At 39.5% G+C, this 20,426-nt stretch overlaps 1 protein-coding gene across 4 annotated transcripts in view; it reads right to left on the bottom strand.

The window, feature by feature from the left end:
- Positions 1 to 20,426, bottom strand: part of LOC147336918 (protein NLRC3-like) — a 1,139,417-nt gene that overhangs the window by 347,291 nt on the left and 771,700 nt on the right. For 2 of the 4 annotated variants that reach the window (XM_086287107.1, XM_086287106.1), the window contains 2 exons: positions 12,644 to 12,817; positions 7,152 to 7,325 (listed from right to left, as the gene is read on the bottom strand). In XM_086287107.1, the coding sequence (XP_086143233.1) occupies positions 7,152 to 7,325; positions 12,644 to 12,817 (348 nt within the window). Of the gene's footprint in view, positions 1 to 7,151; positions 7,326 to 12,643; positions 12,818 to 13,255; positions 13,430 to 13,642; positions 13,817 to 15,010; positions 16,306 to 20,426 lie in introns of all 4 variants that reach the window. The other 2 variants (XM_086287112.1, XM_086287122.1) reach the window with 2 other exon arrangements.

The raw sequence follows: 20,426 nt of genomic DNA on the forward strand, positions 1-20,426 counted from the left end.
AGTAATGCTTAGTTAGTAAAGTTTATGGGCCCTGTTAGAATCAATATTTCATTCTCATTCTGTTGTTTGAGAACAATAACAGAAAAATGTGCACTTGAGAACAAATTTATTGTGACTTCAGCTGTGAATGTAGAGTTTGTCATTATTTTAGCTTCCATTTCCAAATGTTAGCTGACACTTTATTAGGTACACTGGTATCTATATCAGGTACACCTGTGACCTAAATGTTCCTGCAAACAGACTCCTTGGAGACCCCCTACATAAATATCCATGAACTATCCAGCTAGACTAGTGTGTCTGTCCCTGAAAATATTCCTGCATGTGTGATTGTTCATGTCTCATCTGCAGGAAACAAACAGGAAGTGAGTGAAGGACACAGGAAATGTTTCCAGCTCTTCCTCCTCTATCAGATTTTCTCTCCATACCTGAGAGTGTCCAGTCTCCAGCCTGGATCCTTCAGTCCAGCCGACAGCAGCTTAATTCCTGAAACACCTGGATGATTGTAGCTCAGGTCCATCTCTCTCAGATGGGAGGGGTTGGAGGTCAGAGCTGAGGCCAGAGAAGTACAGCCTTCCTCTGTGATCAGACAGCCTGACAGACTGCAGACACACAAAACAACAATCAATCTGTCAACAATCGTTTTCTCTTTGTCACAATAACATCTATCCATTTACATCCATTCAATGTAACTTTATTTATAAGTGACAATTCCCAAAGGACAACAACAGTCATCTGAAGCTGTTTAACAGTGTAAGGTAACAGCCTCCAATATTAGAGAGAAAGCCCCAACCATCAGACAATTGTGGAGATACAGAAATTCTTTTATTGCTGCCATATAATCTGCATCATTATAACTGCATTAATAATGTTCTTTACAGCATTATTCCATCTAATAATATTTCTCACAGTATTGATATTGCATTAAAGTTGTCTATTGAACATGTTCATTTGAGGATCCTTCCATTATGTTAACTCTTATTACAAGTACGGTCAGAAGTATTTCATACACATTGCATATTTGTGCTTATGTCGAGTTGATGTTCGGTTCATTAAGGGTCTTAAGCTTCACTGGCGTGACTGTCCAGGTGATCCATGCTGAGGGAAACTAGAACAGGATGATTGCATGGATGCTTACAATACATATAACACATATAATCTAGGAATGCGTCAGGCCTGAGGCCTTAACTCATTTGGTGTCTCACTATATTTTACTCTACTTGGCAACAGATGACCAGAGTCAATAATTAGCCCCAGAGACCCTGAGGGCTTGAAGTTTATTACCTTGTATGGAAGGTGTTACAGAAAAGAGAAGTTCTGTGTCTTTTTATAGCCATTAAACATGTACAAGATGTCTGGAACATATTTTACTCTGACTATTTTTATTGACGCCAAGGGGGGGCGTGTACCCCACTGCTTTGTAAGTGTCCACAACATGTATTTTTGTCAGAAGACATAGGCTGATGTTTTCTCCTGTGTGTTAATAAACTCATCGTTTGATTGCACTTCTCTGGGGCCTCCGTGGTTTGTCTCACTGCTCTACATTGATAGATTTCGCGACACAATCCACTGTGAGCAGCACTTGGTGATGGTGGGAAGAAGAACTCCCTTTGACACAAAGATCCTCCCAGTGAAAACAGGCTCCAGGAGGAGCATCTACCATGACTGGTTGCAGGGTGAGGGGAAAGAGAAGAGATGAGCTCAGAGAGACAAGAACAAAACAGAGAGACAAAAGTTAAGGACATGCAGTAGTGACATATAAAAGCATCAGGAGTGAAAAGAGGGGAGAAGAAAGCAGAGCATCATGGGAAGTCCACCAACAGCCTGAGCCTATAGCAGCATAACTAAGGGATGGTTCAGGTTCACCTGATCCAGCTCGAACTATAAGCAGCAGCAACACCGCAGCAGATCGCATTTCTGACCTGTCAAGTGACATTTATGACCAACTGTGTGAGAAAGCCAAATGTTTCAGTGTATACTCAGTCGCTCTTGATGAGACCACAGACATCACCGACACTGCCCAGCTCCCAATGTATGTCCGTGGTGTTGATGACAGTTTCGAAGTGATGGAGGAGCTGCTCACAGTAATTCCAATGCATGGCCAGACCACCGCTCAGCAGATATTTACAAGCTGTGTGATGCCATTGAGAATGTTGGTTTGCCATGGAAGAGGTTTGTTGGAATAACAACAGATGGAGCGCCATCAATGACAGGGAGGAAAAATGGACTGGTGGCACAAAACAAACTGGAAGAGGAAGGCGTGGAGGAGGCCATTGCTCTGCACTGCATCATCCATCAGCAGGTCCTTTGCAGCAAATGCCTGAAGTTTGACAATGTGATGTCTATTGTTGTGAAATGCATCAACCAAATCAGATCCAGGGGCTTAAAGCACCGAAGGTTCTGTGCTTTTTTAGAGGAAATGGAGTCAGAATATGGGGATGTGCTCGACTTCACTGAGGTACGTTGGCTCAGCAGGGGAAATGTATTAAAGAGACTTTTTGAGTTGAGAGCAGAAGTGAAGCCTTCATGGAGAAGGATGGAGTTAGTGTTCCTGTGCTAACTGATCCCAAATGGCTCATGGACTCAGCTTTTCTTGTTGATATGACACATGAGCTTAATGTACTGAACAAGACGTTACAAGGCCAGGGGCAACTTGTCAGTGCTGCCTATGACAACGTGAGAGCATTCTCCACAAAACTGGCGCTCTGGAAAGCTCAGCTCTCTCAGACAAACCTTTGCCATTTCCCAGCATGCAAGGCACTCGTGGATGCAGGCACACCATTCAGTGCTGACGAGTATGTTGATGTCATTTTGAGGCTACAGGAGGAATTTGATCACAGATTTGCTGACTTCAAGACACACAGAGCCACCTTTCACATTTTTGCGGACCCCGTCTCCTTTGATGTGCAAGATGCCCCTTCTGTGCTTCAAATGGAGCTCATTGAGCTGCAGTGCAACTCTGAACTCAAAGCAAAGTTCAGGGAGGTGAGTGGAAAAGCAGACAAGCTTGGACAATTTTTGAGAGACTTGAGCCCTAGTTTCCCTCGGCTTTCCCGAATGTTCAAGCGGACCATGTGCCTTTTTGGTAGCACATACTTGTGCCAAAAGCTCTTCTCCACTTTGAACTTCAATAAGTCCAAGTACAGGTCCAGACTTACGGATGATCATCTTCAAGACATACTGAGGGTCGCAACTGCTTCCTCCCTCAGGCCAGATCTGGCTCGGCTATGCGAGAGGAAACGCTGCCAGGTCTCTAGCAGCAAGGAGTAGGCAAGAGAAGCCATGTTCAGAAGAACAGTTCATTTTCTACAGTGTTCCATTCATGTTCAGAAGAAGGTTATAGAACTGTTAATACAGACATTTCAATCTAAACACAGCAGATATAGAAGACTGAAAGAAAAACACAAGTTCACTGACTAAAAATATCTTATTATTATTTTATTTATGTATTACAGATTGATTTATTTTCTTATTAATTCTTAATTTGTTCATTTATTTTTCATATTTTGTGTTAAAAAATAAAAATAAAGAGATTTGAGAAGATTGGAATTTTTTAACCATGCCTTTCTTGTGGAAAACCTAATGCGGCCCAGCCTCACCCAGACTCTGCCTGCAGCGGCCCCCAGCTAAATTGAGTTTGAGACCCCTGTCCTACACCATAAATCAGTAAGAGAGGGTATGACCTCTCTCATGGCCCCAAGTGGTGTGTGCATGCCAGAGCACTCTGGAAGGCACACAGAGTCTTTACAGACTACTAAGGATCGAACCTCTATCATCATGCAATTGATTATACAACTCTAAGCATATATGAGTAAATATTTCTAAGCATAAATGACAATCAACAATATAAACCTTACAGCTGGTTTTAATAACAGAATTCATTTGTTTCTCAAATGAGAAAGAGCTATCGAGAAACACTCCTAAATCTTTAGTTCTTAACTTTTCCAGTGGGCCAAGGTCAACATTATCTGCTAATGCTAAATAGGCTGCCGTTATTAACTAATGCTAATTTGACATGAATTAGCATTATGCACTAATGCTAACACTTACTTTTTTTAACAATGTGAGTAGCTAATGCTAACACTATTTCCCTTAACTTTATAACAATGTGAACGGCTAATGCTAACACTCTTTTTCCTAGCATTACAACATCTGAGCTGCTAATGCTAAGTAGGCTGCCATTAGCACCTACGTCTAATTTAAGGCAAATACGCATTAGAACCTAATGCTCATATCGTTTTCCTTTGCTTTATAACAATGTGAGCAGCTACTGCTAAATAGCATTAGCTAATAACAGCAGTCTAATTTAATGCAAGTTAGCCTCATTTGCATTACAACGATGTGAGGAGTTAACGCTAAGTATGCTGTCATTAGTGGCTAATTCTAATTAGGGGTGAATAAATATTACCAGCTAATGCTAATATCGTATTCTCTTCCCTTTTAACAATGTGAGCAGCTAGTGCTAGGTAGGCTGATGCTAGCAGCTAATGCTAAAGCTAATTTAATGTGAATTAGCATCACATTAGTGAGGAGTTAATGCTAAGTAGACTGCCATTAGCAGGTAATGCTAATTTTAGGTGAATAGGAATTGGCAGCTAATGCTAATACCATATTTTCTTGCTTTATAACAATGTGACCAGCTAATGCTATGTAGGTTGCCGTTATTAGCTAATACTAATTTGAGGTGAATTAGCATTATCCCCTTATGCTAACAATGTTTTTTCTTACTTTTTAACAATACAAGTAGCTAATGTGAACACTTTTTTTTTTATTCAATTCTAATTTTTCCCTTGCGATGTGAAGAGTTAATGCTAAATAGGATGCCATTAGTGGCTAATTCTAATTTTAGATGAGAAAGCATTAGAAGCTAATGCTAATACCATATTTTCTTGCTTTATATCAATATTAGTAGGTAATGCTAAGTACGTAGCCATTGTTAGCTAATGCTAATTTAGGTGAATTAGCATTATCCACTAATGCTAACACTGTTTTTGCCAACTCTTTTCCCTTGCATTATAACAATATGAGCAGCTAATGCTAAGAAGGCTGCCATTATTAGGTAATGCTAATTATTATGTGTGTTAGCATTATCCGCTGCTGCTAGCAATGTTTTATCTTACCTTTTAACAATATCAGCAGCTAATGCTAACACTACTTTAATTTCAGTTAAACCTACTTAGCATTAATTAACTTCATTTAGCATTAAGAAGTTTTTGCTATAGGCTACCATTAGTGGCTAATGCTAATTTTAGGTGAATAAGCATTGGCAACTAATGCTTAAACCATATTCTCTTGATTTCTAACAATGTGAGCAGCTAATGCTAAGAACGCTGGTTATTAGGTAATGCTAATTTGATGCGAGTTAGCATTACCCGATAATGCTAAAACTTTTCCCTTCCCTTTTAATAATGTGAGCAACTAGTGCTAAGTAGGCTGATGTTAGCAGCTAATGCTAATTTGATGTGAATTAGCATTGTATTAGTGAGGAGGTAATGTTAAGTAGATTGCCATTAGTCGCTAATGCTAATTTTAGGTAAATAGAAATTGGCAGCTAATGCTAATACCATATTTTCTTGCCTTATAACAATGTGACCAGCTAATGCTAAGCAGGTGCCATTATTAGCTAATACTAATTTGAGATGAATTAGCATTATCCGCTTATGCTAACAATGTTTTTTCTTACTTTTTAACAATACGCCATTAGTGGCTAATTCTAATTTTAGATGAAAAAGGATTAACAGCTAATGCTCATACTGTTTGCTTTGTAAGAATGACAGCAGCTAATGATATGAAGTCTACCGTCATTAACTAATGCTAATTTGATGAGAATTAGCATTATCCGATAATGGTAACTCTTTTCCCCTGCATTATAACAATGTCAGGAGTTAATGCTAAGTAGACTGCCATTAGGGGCTAACTCTAATTAGGGGTGAATAATTATTAGCAGCTAATACTAATACCGTTTTCTCTTTTTCCTTATAACAACTTGAGCAGCTAATGCTAATTTGATGCGAATTAGCATTATATTAGTGAGCAGTTAATGCTAAGTAGGCTGCCATTATTAACTAATACTACGTTGACGTGAATTAGCATTATGCGCTACTGCTAATACTGTTTTCTCTTACTTATTAAAAATGATAGTAGCTAATACTAATACTCTTTTCCGTTGGGTAACAACAAAGTGAGGAATTAATGCTAAGTTGGCTGCTTTTAGCGGCTTATTCTAATTAGGGGTGAATAATTATTAGCAGCAAATGCTAATACCGTTTTCTCTTTCCTTATAACAATATGAGCAGTTAATGCTAATTTGATGTAAATTAGCATTATATTAGTGAGGAGTTAATGCTAAGTAGGCTGCCATTAGCAGCTAAAGGTAATTTGAGGTGAATAAGCACTAGTAGCTAATGCCAATACCCTTTTCTCTTGTGTTATAATGATGTGAAACGTTAATATTGTTCTCAAACAACAGAATGAGAATGAAATATTGATTCTAACAGGGCCCATAAACAGCATTAGCTTAGCAGCATTAGCTTATCAGAGTCTCCATCATGGTCACACAAATCCTTAGCGGAGCAAAGTGGCCTACTTAGCAATAGCTGCTGTAGAAAGCAAAGGGAAAACAGTATTAGCATTAGCTGCTAAATGTGCACTTGAGAACAAATCTATTGTGAATTCAGCCGTGAATGTAGTGTTTCCAGTAAGCTTCCATTTCCAAATGTTAGCTGCTCCTGTCTGCCTCTTTGTCACACACACAGACTGAAATGATTCAGCCTTGTTTCATCCTTCTGTCAGTGTCACTGACTGTCACTGTGACTGTGGACATACAGCATGGGAAACACACACATGGCTGCTACTTGTATCTAAAGTTACAAAATGTTGTCTCTGTCCAAATATTACCTAACTGTAAGTCTACTTTTAATGAAACTCTCAACATGACTTATCAGTTATCATTAATGTTCCTGCAAACAGACTCCTTGAAGACCCCCTACATAAATATCCATGTACTATCCAGCTAGACTAGTGTGTCTGTCCCTGAAAATATTCCTGCATGTGTGATTGTTCATGTCTCATCTGCAGGAAACAAACAGGAAGTGAGTGAAAGACACAGGAAATGATTCCAGCTCTTCCTCCTATATCAGACATTCTCTCCATACCTGAGAGTGTCCAGTCTCCAGCCTGGATCCTTCAGTCCAGCCGACAGAAGCTTCATTCCTGAGTCACCTGGATGATTGTAGCTCAGGTCCAGCTCTCTCAGATGGGAGGGGTTGGAGGTCAGAGCTGAGGCCAGAGAAGTACAGCCTTCCTCTGTGATCAGACAGCCTGACAGACTGCAGACACACAAAACAACAATCCATCTGTTATCCATCTCTATAGCAGCATAACTAAGTGATGGTTCAGGGTCACCTGATCCAGCTCTAACTATAAGTTTTATCAAAAAGGAAAGTTTGAAGCTGATCGTCAAAGCAGAGAGGGCGTCTGTCTCCTGAACTCAAACTGGGAGCTGCTTCCACACCCAGTCCAACATAGCCAGGCTTTCTTTGCTGCTTTGACAAAACCTCAAATCCCAGTCAGAGATGGTGAGCATCATCACAGTGATGATCATTTCTCTGTTAACCCAGGCTTTCTGCTTCAGGATCTGTGCACGCTCACAGAACAAGGAGACCTTTAAACATCATTTCACTAAATGGATGGACTGAGCTCAGCCTACAGATGAACTGGATAAATAAAGATTTGACCTCAGTGTGCTCAGTGTTCCTGTCTATTCCTAACATATTCCTAACATGATAGCTGCACTTTAGAGCTCTAAAACTGGAACTGACACATATTTAAACTCCACATGTTACTCAGTACATTCAGTTCTGACACTCGCCCACAGTCCAACAAAGGAAACATGGAGATCACATCAGTTTTTCACCAAAGTCTAATTATTCCAGAGGGCAGTGTTGATACAACTAAAGTTATTTTTAAGCAAAGTTGAGTTTTTTATTGTCGCAGTACTTCATGTCTGAAGTATCACTTAAATGCATTACACGCTGTTGATGGCAGCAAACAAACCACCCAAACAAACAGAGGTGGGAGGCTTGGGCAGACTACGTAGGATCAGCTTGTGGGAGGAGTCAGGATAAAACCAAAGAAAGACAAGCTAACAAACACCACAGTGAAGTGAGTAGCTACAAACTGCAGGCTGATTAGTGTTGTTGAAGAAGTCGGTCTGAGGAACGTTCTTAGGATCAACAAATGACGGCATGTATGAGCCTCCCTCAAGACGCACCATCACAAGAAGAACACATGAGCTGTAGAAAAAGGAGAGACTATGAAAGCCACGGCGTTACAACGTGCACCAGCTGTTGGTCTCTCTGGAGACTACTGGGCGTGGCTGGGTAACCATGGTTACTTGGGAGTTACAGTACATGATATTAATGAAGAGTGGGAGCTGCGTTCTATAGCAAACAATTTGTTATGAGGTAATCAGCTGATCTTAGTTTAACCGGAAGCCCTTCACAATAATTGCAATGCCTTTATTTTGTACAACTACCATCAGTTCGTCTGTACTGATGGTAACTTAAAGTCACACTAATGTCGTTTAGTTTCTATAGTTTATGTAGTGGAAGTATACTACAGTACCCTGATCACTGATAGGACAGATTTATGTAGATATACACCTTTGTGTTTAACATTACTGCATTATAGTACTGTGATCTTTGTCCTTATATATGGCTATATTAGCTATACTGATGTACGTACATATAACTGGATATGTAACTTATCTATTCATCTTATTTGTCATGTATTTGTATTGTGTACTTCCTTTTTGTAAGAAACCACACACATGATCACAGCCGCAAGAATCAATCAGTGAAAGAATAAAGTGTCTCAAACCAAACCTTAAGCTCTTTATTCCACATGCTGGGATCATTTGGCCTTCAGTGGTGTTCTGGCTGACACACCGGAGTGACCAGAGTGCTAAAGAGTGAATCGGACACACCAGTGTCATCTCTGATATCTCCACTACATTTAATCGTCCTTCAGCTTGTGGCTGCCGTTAGCTGGTCTGCTAGTTAGCTGATTTGCTATTTAGCCGGTGTGCTAGTTAGCTGGTGTGCTAGTTAGCCGGTTCGCTAGACAGCTGGTGTGCTGACCAGCAAACCAGTAGGTTACAAGATGAGCTTGTCTGTCTGATGAGCCAGCTCTCTCTGTCTTGGTCATTTTGTCCTTGGGCAAAACCTAACCTACCACTACAACTGTAGCTTACCTCCACCAGTGTGTGAATGTGAGAGTGAATGAATACAGGGAGTGCAGAATTATTAGGCAAATGAGTATTTTGTCCACATCATCCTCTTCATGCATGTTGTCTTACTCCAAGCTGTATAGGCTCGAAAGCCTACTACCAATTAAGCATATTAGGTGATGTGCATCTCTGTAATGAGAAGGGGTGTGGTCTAATGACATCAACACCCTATATCAGGTGTGCATAATTATTAGGTAACGTCCTTTCCTTTGGCAAAATGGGTCAAAAGAAGGACTTGACAGGCTCAGAAAAGTCAAAAATAGTGAGATATCTTGCAGAGGGATGCAGCAGTCTCAAAATTGCAAAGCTTCTGAAGCGTGATCATCGAACAATCAAGCGTTTCATTCAAAATAGTCAACAGGGTCGCAAGAAGCGTGTGGAAAAACCAAGGCACAAAATAACTGCCCATGAACTGAGAAAAGTCAAGCGTGCAGCTGCCAAGATGCCACTTGCCACCAGTTTGGCCATATTTTGGAGCTGCAACATCACTGGAGTGCCCAAAAGCACAAGGTGTGCAATACTCAGAGACATGGCCAAGGTAAGAAAGGCTGAAAGACGACCACCACTGAACAAGACACACAAGCTGAAACGTCAAGACTGGGCCAAGAAATATCCCAAGACTGGTTTTTCTAAGGTTTTATGGACTGATGAAATGAGAGTGAGTCTTGATGGGCCAGATGGATGGGCCCGTGGCTGGATTGGTAAAGGGCAGAGAGCTCCAGTCCCACTCAGCCGCCAGCAAGGTGGAGGTGGAGTACTGGTTTGGGCTGGTATCATCAAAGATGAGCTTGTGGGGCCTTTTCGGGTTGAGGATGGAGTCAAGCTCAACTCCCAGTCCTACTGCCAGTTTCTGGAAGACACCTTCTTCAAGCAGTGGTACAGGAAGAAGTCTGCATCCTTCAAGAAAAACATGATTTTCATGCAGGACAATGCTCCATCACACGCGTCCAAGTACTCCACAGCGTGGCTGGCAAGAAAGGGTATAAAAGAAGAAAAACTAATGACATGGCCTCCTTGTTCACCTGATCTGAACCCCATTGAGAACCTGTGGTCCATCATCAAATGTGAGATTTACAAGGAGGGAAAACAGTCCACCTCTCTGAACAGTGTCTGGGAGGCTGTGGTTGCTGCTGCACGCAATGTTGATGGTGAACAGATCAAAACACTGACAGAATCCATGGATGGCAGGCTTTTGAGTGTCCTTGCAAAGAAAGGTGGCTATATTGGTCGCTGATTTGTTTTTGTTTTGTTTTTGAATGTCAGAAATGTATATTTGTGAATGTGGAGATGTTATATTGGTGTCACTGGTAAAAAGAAATAAATGAAATGGGTATATATTTGTTTTTTGTTAAGTTGCCTAATAATTCTGCACAGTAATAGTCACCTGCACACACAGATATCCCCCTAAAATAGCTAAAACTAAAAACAAACTAAAAACTACTTCCAAAAACATTCAGCTTTGATATTAATGAGTTTTTTGGGTTCATTGAGAACATGGTTGTTGTTCAATAATAAAATTATTCCTCAAAAATACAACTTGCCTAATAATTCTGCACTCCCTGTAGTGGGATTGTAAAGGGTCTTTGAGGGTCTCGAAAAGCGCTATATAAATGCAATCCATTATTATTATTAAGAGCATCTTTAGGCCTGACTGTGCTCATCCTTCCTCCAACCTCCCCTTACCAAAGATAACAACTACATCAGTATTAGCTCAATAACAATTTCTGCAATTCAATTGTGGACATTCATTTTTAAACCTTGTGTAAAACGATAAAACCTCAAAGTCTGAGCATTATTCTTTGTGCAAACAGCTCTTGCAGGTTCCCCCGGACTTAGGTTATTTTTATTATTTAATTACTTTCCTTTAAGCAGCTGTTCAGGCTACTAAACTCATCCCAGAAATAACAAGTGACACCATTAATAGTAGAGGTGGGAATCACCATACAACTCGCGATACGATATTATCACAATACTTAACGCACGATACGATATTATTGCGATTTTTTAAAATATTTTGCGATATTTAAATTCTGCACATAAAGGTAAACTTTATCAATATTCATTTTATCTAATATCAAAGTCTCACACTCAGTCTTTCTCTCATTTCAGTCAGTTTTATTGTTGACAAACTGAACGGTTTGTATTACAGTCTAGTCCAACTTAACTGAATGCAACCATCTGGTACAATTATAGCTATTCTGAACTATGCAATTTATGAAAACTATGCAGCCCCTTCAGCAACTGAAGAATTTGAAAGTAAATTTAAAAAAATATATAATTTTACATTAAATAAAAAAGTTTCAAACTTAATTAAAATTAAACATGTCTTAAATTAAAATGAGTAAACTGTCATGTTTATTGCTGCCAAAAAAAAAGTTAAACACATTTGGACAGTGAAGGAATGTCAGGATTGTTGCTCAGAAAAAGGATCAACATGCTCTGAAGTCAACATGCTCTGACTCCAGAGCATGTTGACTTCAGAGAAAAAATTGTTTGTAACAAAATATCGATTTCTGCTGTCCCTGTATCGATACATTATTAGCAAACAAAATATCACGATACTACACAGTATCGATTTTTTCCCCCACCCCTAATTAATAGTGGAGCTAACTTTAACAGGTGAAACTGATTTGACCTATAAGGCTACTGCAGTTACTTCTTATCAGGTTTAGTAGGGAAGACATCTGGATGAGGTAGTTAGTAGTATGTAGTTAGTACCGGGCGACTCCCGTCCCCCACATCGGCACCAGAACCCTGTATTATCTACAGGGTAAGACTGCCTGTTTTATCAAACTATGGCCATTACTACTGTGATCATTTGCAGCCCAGTGTGCTGCTCTCTCTGCTGGGATGAACCACTGGAGCTCACCCAGTCATCCCTTTCTTTCTCTCAAGAAGAAGTGAAATAAATATATTTATTATGTTACGAGTCTAATATTCTTTAAATCAAACTGTAATGAATAAATCAAGCAAGAAGATTTGGTGGCTCCACGTGTTGTAGAAGAAAAGATAAACATCTCATTTTGAGAAATCAGCCTTTAAAATTAAGTACTGTGAATAAAAAAAACAAACAGCGAGCCAATCAGCAGTCGCCAATATCCTCCTAATTTCATTCACAAAGAAATCAAATATATATATTATGGGCCCAAAGGAGCCTAAATCTTTAAATTAGGCAGTACGTGAAGTATTTTTTTAAATAAACAAAGACATGACTATAACAACTTTTAGTAATTCAGAGTCCAATTATCCACTCAAATGTAAATAAAAGTTCACTTGACAGCTGTAAAAGTTACCTGTTTATACAATAATATAAATCACATTTCAAATGATCATCTGTGGAAAAGTTTGAATCCTGACCTGAGAGTTTCCACTGCACACTGTGAACTCTTTAGTCCAGCGGACAGAAGCTTCACTCCTGAATCCTGCAGGTCAGAGTTACTCAGGTCCAGCTCTCTCAGACTGGAGGACTGGGAGCTGAGGACTGAGGACAGAGCTTCACAGCTTCTCTCTGACAGGTTACAGCCACTCAGTCTGAAAAATAAAAGACAATCTATAAAACAAGTACTCATGTAGAGTTTGTTAATACATTTCATAACATTAAATGTTGACTTTCTATTTTTAAAGGAAACATAAACATACTACTGCGACCTATTGCATTAACTTTTTACTATTCCTTCATTCTTGGTGTTCTCTATCATGCGGCACTGGGTCTGCTATAATCTATGTGCTGCAGTCCATTTTATTAGTGGCTTTCTACTGTGAACATTGTCTGCTGTTCTTATTATATTTGATATTAATGCTCTTAACTGTATTATTTTATTGTTTTTTGTAAAGCACTTTGGTATGCCTAATGGCTTTTAATGTGCTCTATAAATAAAGGTTGTTGTTGTTGTTGTTGTACTAAGATACAACATCATATGTATGAACTTTAATTAATAATTCTAAAAACTAAATGTTTTCTGATCTGACCTCAGAGTATTCAGTTTACAGTGTAAACGTTGTAGTCCAGCAGACAGAAGCTTCACTCCTGAATCCTGCAGCTTTCTGATACTCAGGTCCAGCTCTGTCAGACTAGAGGACTGCGAGCTGAGAACTGAGGACAGAGCTTCACAGTTTTCCTCTGAGAGTTCACAGATGTTAAGTCTGAAGATAAAAACATGAATAAAGATTGTTGTTAAAGTGTAATCAGGGTGCAATAGCTTATTGTCTTGTGCTGAGCAGGTTAGTAAAACTTCTGTTTAACTTTGAAATGAATAAAAATGCTATGAGACAAGGATAACTGGATAAAGACATAAACAAAAACAAACATCAAACACATAAACAAACAGAACTAAACATAATACAAATTGATCTGACCTCAGAACATTCAGTTTGGCATGTGGACTCTCCACTGCAGCAGACAGAAGCTTTACTGCTGAAGCCTTCAGGCTGTTGGTACTCAGGTCCAGCTCTCTCAGACTACAGGACTGGGAGCTGACCACTGACAACAAATTTTCACAGCCTTCCTCTGAGACGTTACAGCTGCTCAGTCTGTGAGAGAAAGGAAAAAAACAAAAACAAAAAAAAACAAACAATATATGTGATCAAATTAAATTTGTTTATATGTTGAACCCTTTTTTTTTTTTAATTTATTTAAACCTATGAGACTATGAGTGCTACCAGTCCAGTGCACATGATTGGTACCTTGATGGTACCTTGCTCAGGGGTACCACAAGGTAACTATTCGGTGGATTCGACCCCTGACCTTATGATCATGGGGCGACCACTCTGCCTACTGAGCTAATAATTCTGTGTACACTGTCATACAATATTAACTAAAACAATTATTTTAGAAAATTTTAGTAATTCAATAATCATGCTCATTACCTGTGTATTGTGAATAACACTTGATTTTAAACACTAGCTGTATAAAACTCTTCCTGTTAAAGGTGTGTATAAAGGAGATGAGCTGAAATGCAGACTTCATGGAGAATGTTTGCTGTCAGCATATATCAAAGACAAAGCAGAGATCCATCCAGTCTCTTCCACTAAGCCCACAGAGGGACAGACAACCACTCTCACTCACACCTGCATGAAGTTTAGATCACCAGGTAACCTAACTGCATGTCTGTGGACAGTGGGAAGAAACTGTAGAGGACCCAGAGTGAACCCACTGTAATTCTGTGATAACACTGGTTATGGAAGCCTTACAGTTACATATGGTTACTGACAAGAAACACGACCTTAGAGGCAATTTCAGTAATGAAGACCGAGTTTCTCCCTCCATACAGGATGAAAACATGACAGCACAGCAGAGATTTATATTTAAAAAGGGAGGGTGTGCACTGAAAGTGAGATACAAACTTGAACTTAAATTATGAACATCAGAAAAAGATGTAGGTGAAGTCTGGCAGGTGAAGTTTGTGCTTTAGAATAAAACAACCAAACTCCTGGAGTTGGAGACAAATGAACAAGCTGAGGATAATAAACCTGTCAGAGGGGCTGAAGCATCAGAGCTCATGTTCTTATAGGCTGGGTCTGGATTGTCCTTTGATAAGAGTTACAGAACAAAGTGTGTTTTAGAAATGCTGGAGTGAAACATTAAAACTACCATATATTTACCGAGTGACTGATGATCATTTAATTTACTATTTTAAAAAAATGTTACAGTGCTCTTTGAACTCAGCATTTCTGATTTATTTCCCATGATTTTAAGAATGAAGCGATGACAACATGTTTACTCACAGAGCTTTGTTGGAGGCTTTGACCACTGGCAGCATTCTCAGAAGAGCCTCCTCTGAAGCAGAGTATTTCTTGAAGTCAAACTCATCCAGATCTTCTTCTGATGACAGTAAGATGAAGGTCAGAGCTGAGCACTGAGCAGGAGACAGTTTACCTGTGGAGAGACTTCCTGAAGTCCTGTATTGTTGGATCTCCGCCACTAGAGAACGATCATTCAGTTCATTCAGACAGTGGATCAGATTGATGCTTTTCTCTGCAGACAGATCCTCACTGAGCTTCTCCTTGATGTACTGGACTGTTTCCTGATTGGTCTGTGAGCTACTTCCTGTCTGTGTCATCAGACCTCGTAGGAGAGTCTGATTGGTCTGCAGTGAAAGACCCAGGAGGAAGCGGAGGAACAAGTCCAGGTGTCCATTTGGACTCTGTAAGGCCTTGTTCACAGCACTCTGGTAGAAGTGTTTCTCTGCAGATTCTCTTGTTTCAGACTTCTGGGAGGTTGTTTGTTGTTCTTCCAGCAGATTGAGTCCAGAGTTGATGAAGGTCAGATGGACATGAAGAGCAGCCAGAAACTCCTGAACACTCAGATGGATGAAGCAGAACACCTTGTCCTGGTACAGTCCTCTCTCCTCTTTAAAGATCTGTGTGAACACTCCTGAGTACACTGAGGCTGCTCTGATATCGATGCCACACTCTGTCAGGTCTGATTCATAGAAGATCAGGTTTCCTTTCTGCAGCTGATCAAAAGCCAGTTTTCCCAGAGACTCCATCATCTTCCTGCTCTCAGGACTCCAGTGTGGATCTGTCTCAGCTCCTCCATCATACTTGACCTTCTTCACTTTGGCCTGAACCACCAGGAAGTGGATGTACATCTCAGTCAGGGTCTTGGGCAGCTGTCCTCCCTCTCTGGTTTCCAGCACATCCTCCAGAACTGTAGCAGTGATCCAGCAGAAGACTGGGATGTGGCACATGATGTGGAGGCTTCGTGATGTCTTGATGTGGGAGATGATCCTGCTGGCCTGCTCCTCATCTCTGAACCTCTTCCTGAAGTACTCCTCCTTCTGTGGGTCAGTGAACCCTCTGACCTCTGTCACCATGCCGACACAGTCAGGAGGGATCTGATTGGCTGCTGCAGGTCGTGTGGTTATCCAGAGGCGAGCAGAGGGAAGCAGTTTCCCCCTGATGAGGTTTATCAGCAGCACATCCACTGAGGTGGACTTTCTAGGGTCAGTTAGGATTGTAGTTTTGTGGAAGTCCAGAGGAAGTCGACACTCATCCAGACCATCAAAGATGAACACAACCTGGAAGTCTTCAAAGCTGCAGATTCCTGCTTCTTTGGTTTCAGTAAAGAAGTGATGAACAAGTCCCACCAAGCTGAACTTTTCCTCTTTCAGCACATTCAGCTCTCTGAAAGTGAATGGAAATATGAACTGGATGTCCTGGTTGGCTTTGTCTTCAGCCCAGTCCAGGCTGTATTTCTGTGTTAAGACTGTTTTCCCAATGCCAGCCACTCCCTTTGTCAGCACTGTTCTGATTGGTTCATCTCTTCCAGGTGAGGCTTTAAAGATGTCTTCTTGTCTGATGGTTGTTTCTGGTCTGTGTGGTTTCCTGGATGCTGTTTCAATCTGTCTGACCTCATGTTCATCATTGACCTCTGCAGTCCCTCCCTCTGTGATGTAGAGCTCTGTGTAGATCTGATTCAGGAGGGTTGGGTTTCCTGCTTTAGCGATGCCCTCAAACACACACTGGAACTTCTTCTTCAGGGTGGATTTAAGGTTACGCTGACAACGTCCACTGGGAGTTCCTTTAGAAATAAAGAAAAATATATATATTGAATTTAAGTACTTATCAAGGGTACATGACCATTTCTTTCCTGCCCAAATTAAGTGCTTGTGAAGAATCAGGTCAAGTTCTTGCAACATTATGAAATTTTAGTTTTTCCATTAGCTGATATTATTTATAGATATCTTCTTACTGCTCAGTAGATGATCAGCCTGCTTATTCAGCTTCATTCTCTTCAGGATGTTTGCTGTGATCTTCACAAATGACTCCTTGCTTGAATTATTATAGTTGAACTTTTTCATTTGTTTTGAATCGAGTTTAGGCTCACACTTTTGATATGACTCTAGAAAAACAAACAAAAACATAATAACAGATCCATCACAGCATTATTAAGCTGTTGCATGTTTTGTTTTTTGTGTGTGTCTTTTTTTTCAGCATCATGTGTAACTGAAGCCTTTTTTGTATTTATTAATAATTCACCATCACATCATGTCAGATGTTTAAGTTACTTCATGAGAAATTTTAACTAAGTACATGGGTGTTAAAGTAATGTTTTTCTGTATATTTAACCAGTTTGTAGACATCAAAGCCCTGTTTATTTTTTATTTTAGCAAAACATCGTCTGAGGCAAGAATAAATCAACTAATTAGCAAAAACAAAAGAAAGAAAGAAAACATGTTTGACATAAATTACATTTATTATAATTACAAATTATATCCCCAAATTACAACAACTGCCACTTGAAGGAACTTTATATTGTTAGATAAAAACCTCTAAAAACAACAAGAAGAATTAAGATTTATAATTATACCAGTATATACAAGTCAGGAGTACTTATGCACTAAGGGTTGACCGGGAATGATAAAGTGGATGATAAATAGGTAAATGTAATCATCAACAGTCAAAAATAAAAACCAAACTAGACAAAAAGTCGGTAGCAGGTAGACAGAAGTTAAAATAAATTAATTAATATAGGAAGTATGAGACAGGGGGACCGCCTAAAGCTTAATGAAGATTACATTTAATTTAAAACTCAAAACTGAAACTAAAACAATAAACCATCAAAACAAGTACCTAGAAGTGCAAAACCAGAACCACATTGTTTTGGTTTTGATTGAATTGGCCGCTGCCTTTGAAACAGTAGCCCACAATATTCTAATATCTTGATTAAATGTCCTAGTGGGCATTAGTGGCACTGAACTTAAATGCTTTAGGTATTATCTGGCAGAGAGAGCTTTCTCTTTGAACCTTCTTAGTTCTGATTTTTCTGCTGCTTGTTGGACATGTGGCCTACCAGGGGGTTAATTTTAGGACCATCGCTATTTCCCCCCCCCCTTTCTTTACATTTTAAATGGACTGATTGATATATACTGCTTTTCTACTCTCCCAGAACACTCACAGCAACAAAACAGAGGTGATAATGTTTGGGCCTAGTGGCCCATATGAGTCCTTTTTTGTTGCTTTGGGAAGATACCGATTCACAAGGTCCCGAATCGATTCGATCCACGACTCGATTTAATTCGATTCACTTCAATTCGATTCGAATTGAATCTGGGAAATTTTGACAGTCAGAAATCCGTACATTTACATATTTTTGTATCTATAAAAAGGAAGCTGACACACGCAAGACTTTATCAAAGGTGTGAGCATCACAACAGATGCCTTTGTGTCAAAGTAGCTGAAGATAAAACACAGAAAAACATGAAGGTGATTTTCCAGGCCTGGGATTTTATAAAGATATTCTGCAGTACATCAAAAACAAAAGAAAACCATTAATCAACATATGAACGTTACCTCTGATGTTACAGCGGCTTTATTAGAGACACGGCTGAGCGTTTTGCATAATTTTAAAAAGTTTAAATTTGTTCAGTATTGAACGGCAGAAATTAGGTTTTCTTTTCGGAAGAATGTAGAAGGAAAAAAAAACAGCAGCAGACAGGCTGTAAACAACGGTAGACTTGTGCGTAACAAGCAAGCGAATAATGCAGAAAACAGATTTTTAGACGGGAAACTGTTCTTGAAGTACAGAGAGAGAGAGAGCTGTGCATGAAGTGTGATTTTATTGTGGTGGAAGCAAAACAGTAAAAGTCAGAGGGAATTCATGATGATTGATTGGTTGATTGATTGGTTGATTGGTTGATTGATTGGTTGATTGATTGGTTGATTGATTGGTTGGTTGATTGATTGATTGGTTGATTGATTGATTGGTTGATTGATTGATTGGTTGATTGGTAATTTATTGCAACATGTGAACAATATACAGGTACATTTAAAAATGAAAATAAGAGAGAAAAAAATACTATACAAAATACATACAAAAAAACGTTCTGATTAATTTACATGTTGAAAGGGAGTGGGAAGAAGTAAACACTTATTTAATCCCACCCCTTTGCCATAAATTATCAGTTAATATGTAGTCAGCTTCCTTACTGATATAATGATGTTTATGTTGCTGCTGGTTCGGTCAGTATTGTTTGGAGAGAGATCAAACTAACAGCTTTAGAATCAGCACAAAAAGGGCGTGAACACAAAACGTTGACCCGCCGACACCTCAGAATCAGCGAGCTGTCGGCTTTCAGCCCCGACCGTGTCCGTGCCGTCAGGTGAGAAAGGCGACATCTCACTGATTCTGGTCCGCGCTGTGTGTTTAGGTCTTTGTGCAGAATCCGTGTTCCTGCTCTCATTTACTGTCTTAGCTGTTTGGTGGTTGTTGAAATTTTGTGAGGTTTAACCTGAGATTCTGGCGTTTCGGGCAAAATTAATTTATATAAAAAAATCGATTCAGGATTTTAATGAATCGATTTCACGTTATCCAAGCCAGAATCGATTTTAATCGATAAATCGATTATAAAAACCCAGCCCTAATTATTACCGACCTTGGGTTTAATTTGGACAGTGATTTTAAACTGGAAAGTAAATTATAATTGTTGTCTAGTTTTTCAAAGTATAGCGTTTTTTATTTTAGGCAACTGACAGCAGTGAAATGTTTTCTTTCAAATTCAACAATTTTATTTGTCACACACACAATACAACATGTGGTTTCTAGGCAGCACTTTGAAACAGTGATCCATACTTTTATTTCATCCCATCTGGACTACTGTGATTGACTTTATGTGGGAGTCAGTCATTACTCTCGCATGCTCAGCTGGTTCAAAACACTGCTGCATGAAGAACCTATAAAAGAGAGCATGTTACCCCTGTCTTAGCCTCGCTCCACTGGCAGCCTGTATATTTTAGAGTTCATTTTAAAATTGTTGTGTTTAGTTTTACATTTTTCACAGTCTTGCCCTGCCTTACCTTCTTCACGCCTACACACCTCATCAGTCAGCTGACCAGCTCACTCAGATAGCCTTCTCTATCATTGTTCATAAGTTATGGACTAACTTGCCGTTACATGTTAGAGAGCCCCCTTCACTGTCCACTTCAAAAACACATCTTAAAACCCATTTTATTCTTTCTGACCCACTGAGACTCGGTCTGTTTTAGTTATTTGACCTTTTTTATATCACATGTATTGTTATTATTTAGTATCAATGTACAGCACTTTGTGTCACCTATGGCTGTTTTGAAGTGTATTATAAATAAAGATAGTAGGTAGGTAACTGCGGTTATACTTATGGGCAACTGTTCATTAACTGGG

This window comes from Aulonocara sp. 'chitande type north' Nkhata Bay, linkage group LG3, assembly GCF_057382095.1.
Source record: "Aulonocara sp. 'chitande type north' Nkhata Bay isolate Kocher_YH1m ecotype deep benthic linkage group LG3, A_spYH_male_GT1.1, whole genome shotgun sequence".
In the NCBI taxonomy this organism is placed as follows: domain Eukaryota; kingdom Metazoa; phylum Chordata; class Actinopteri; order Cichliformes; family Cichlidae; genus Aulonocara; species Aulonocara sp. 'chitande type north' Nkhata Bay.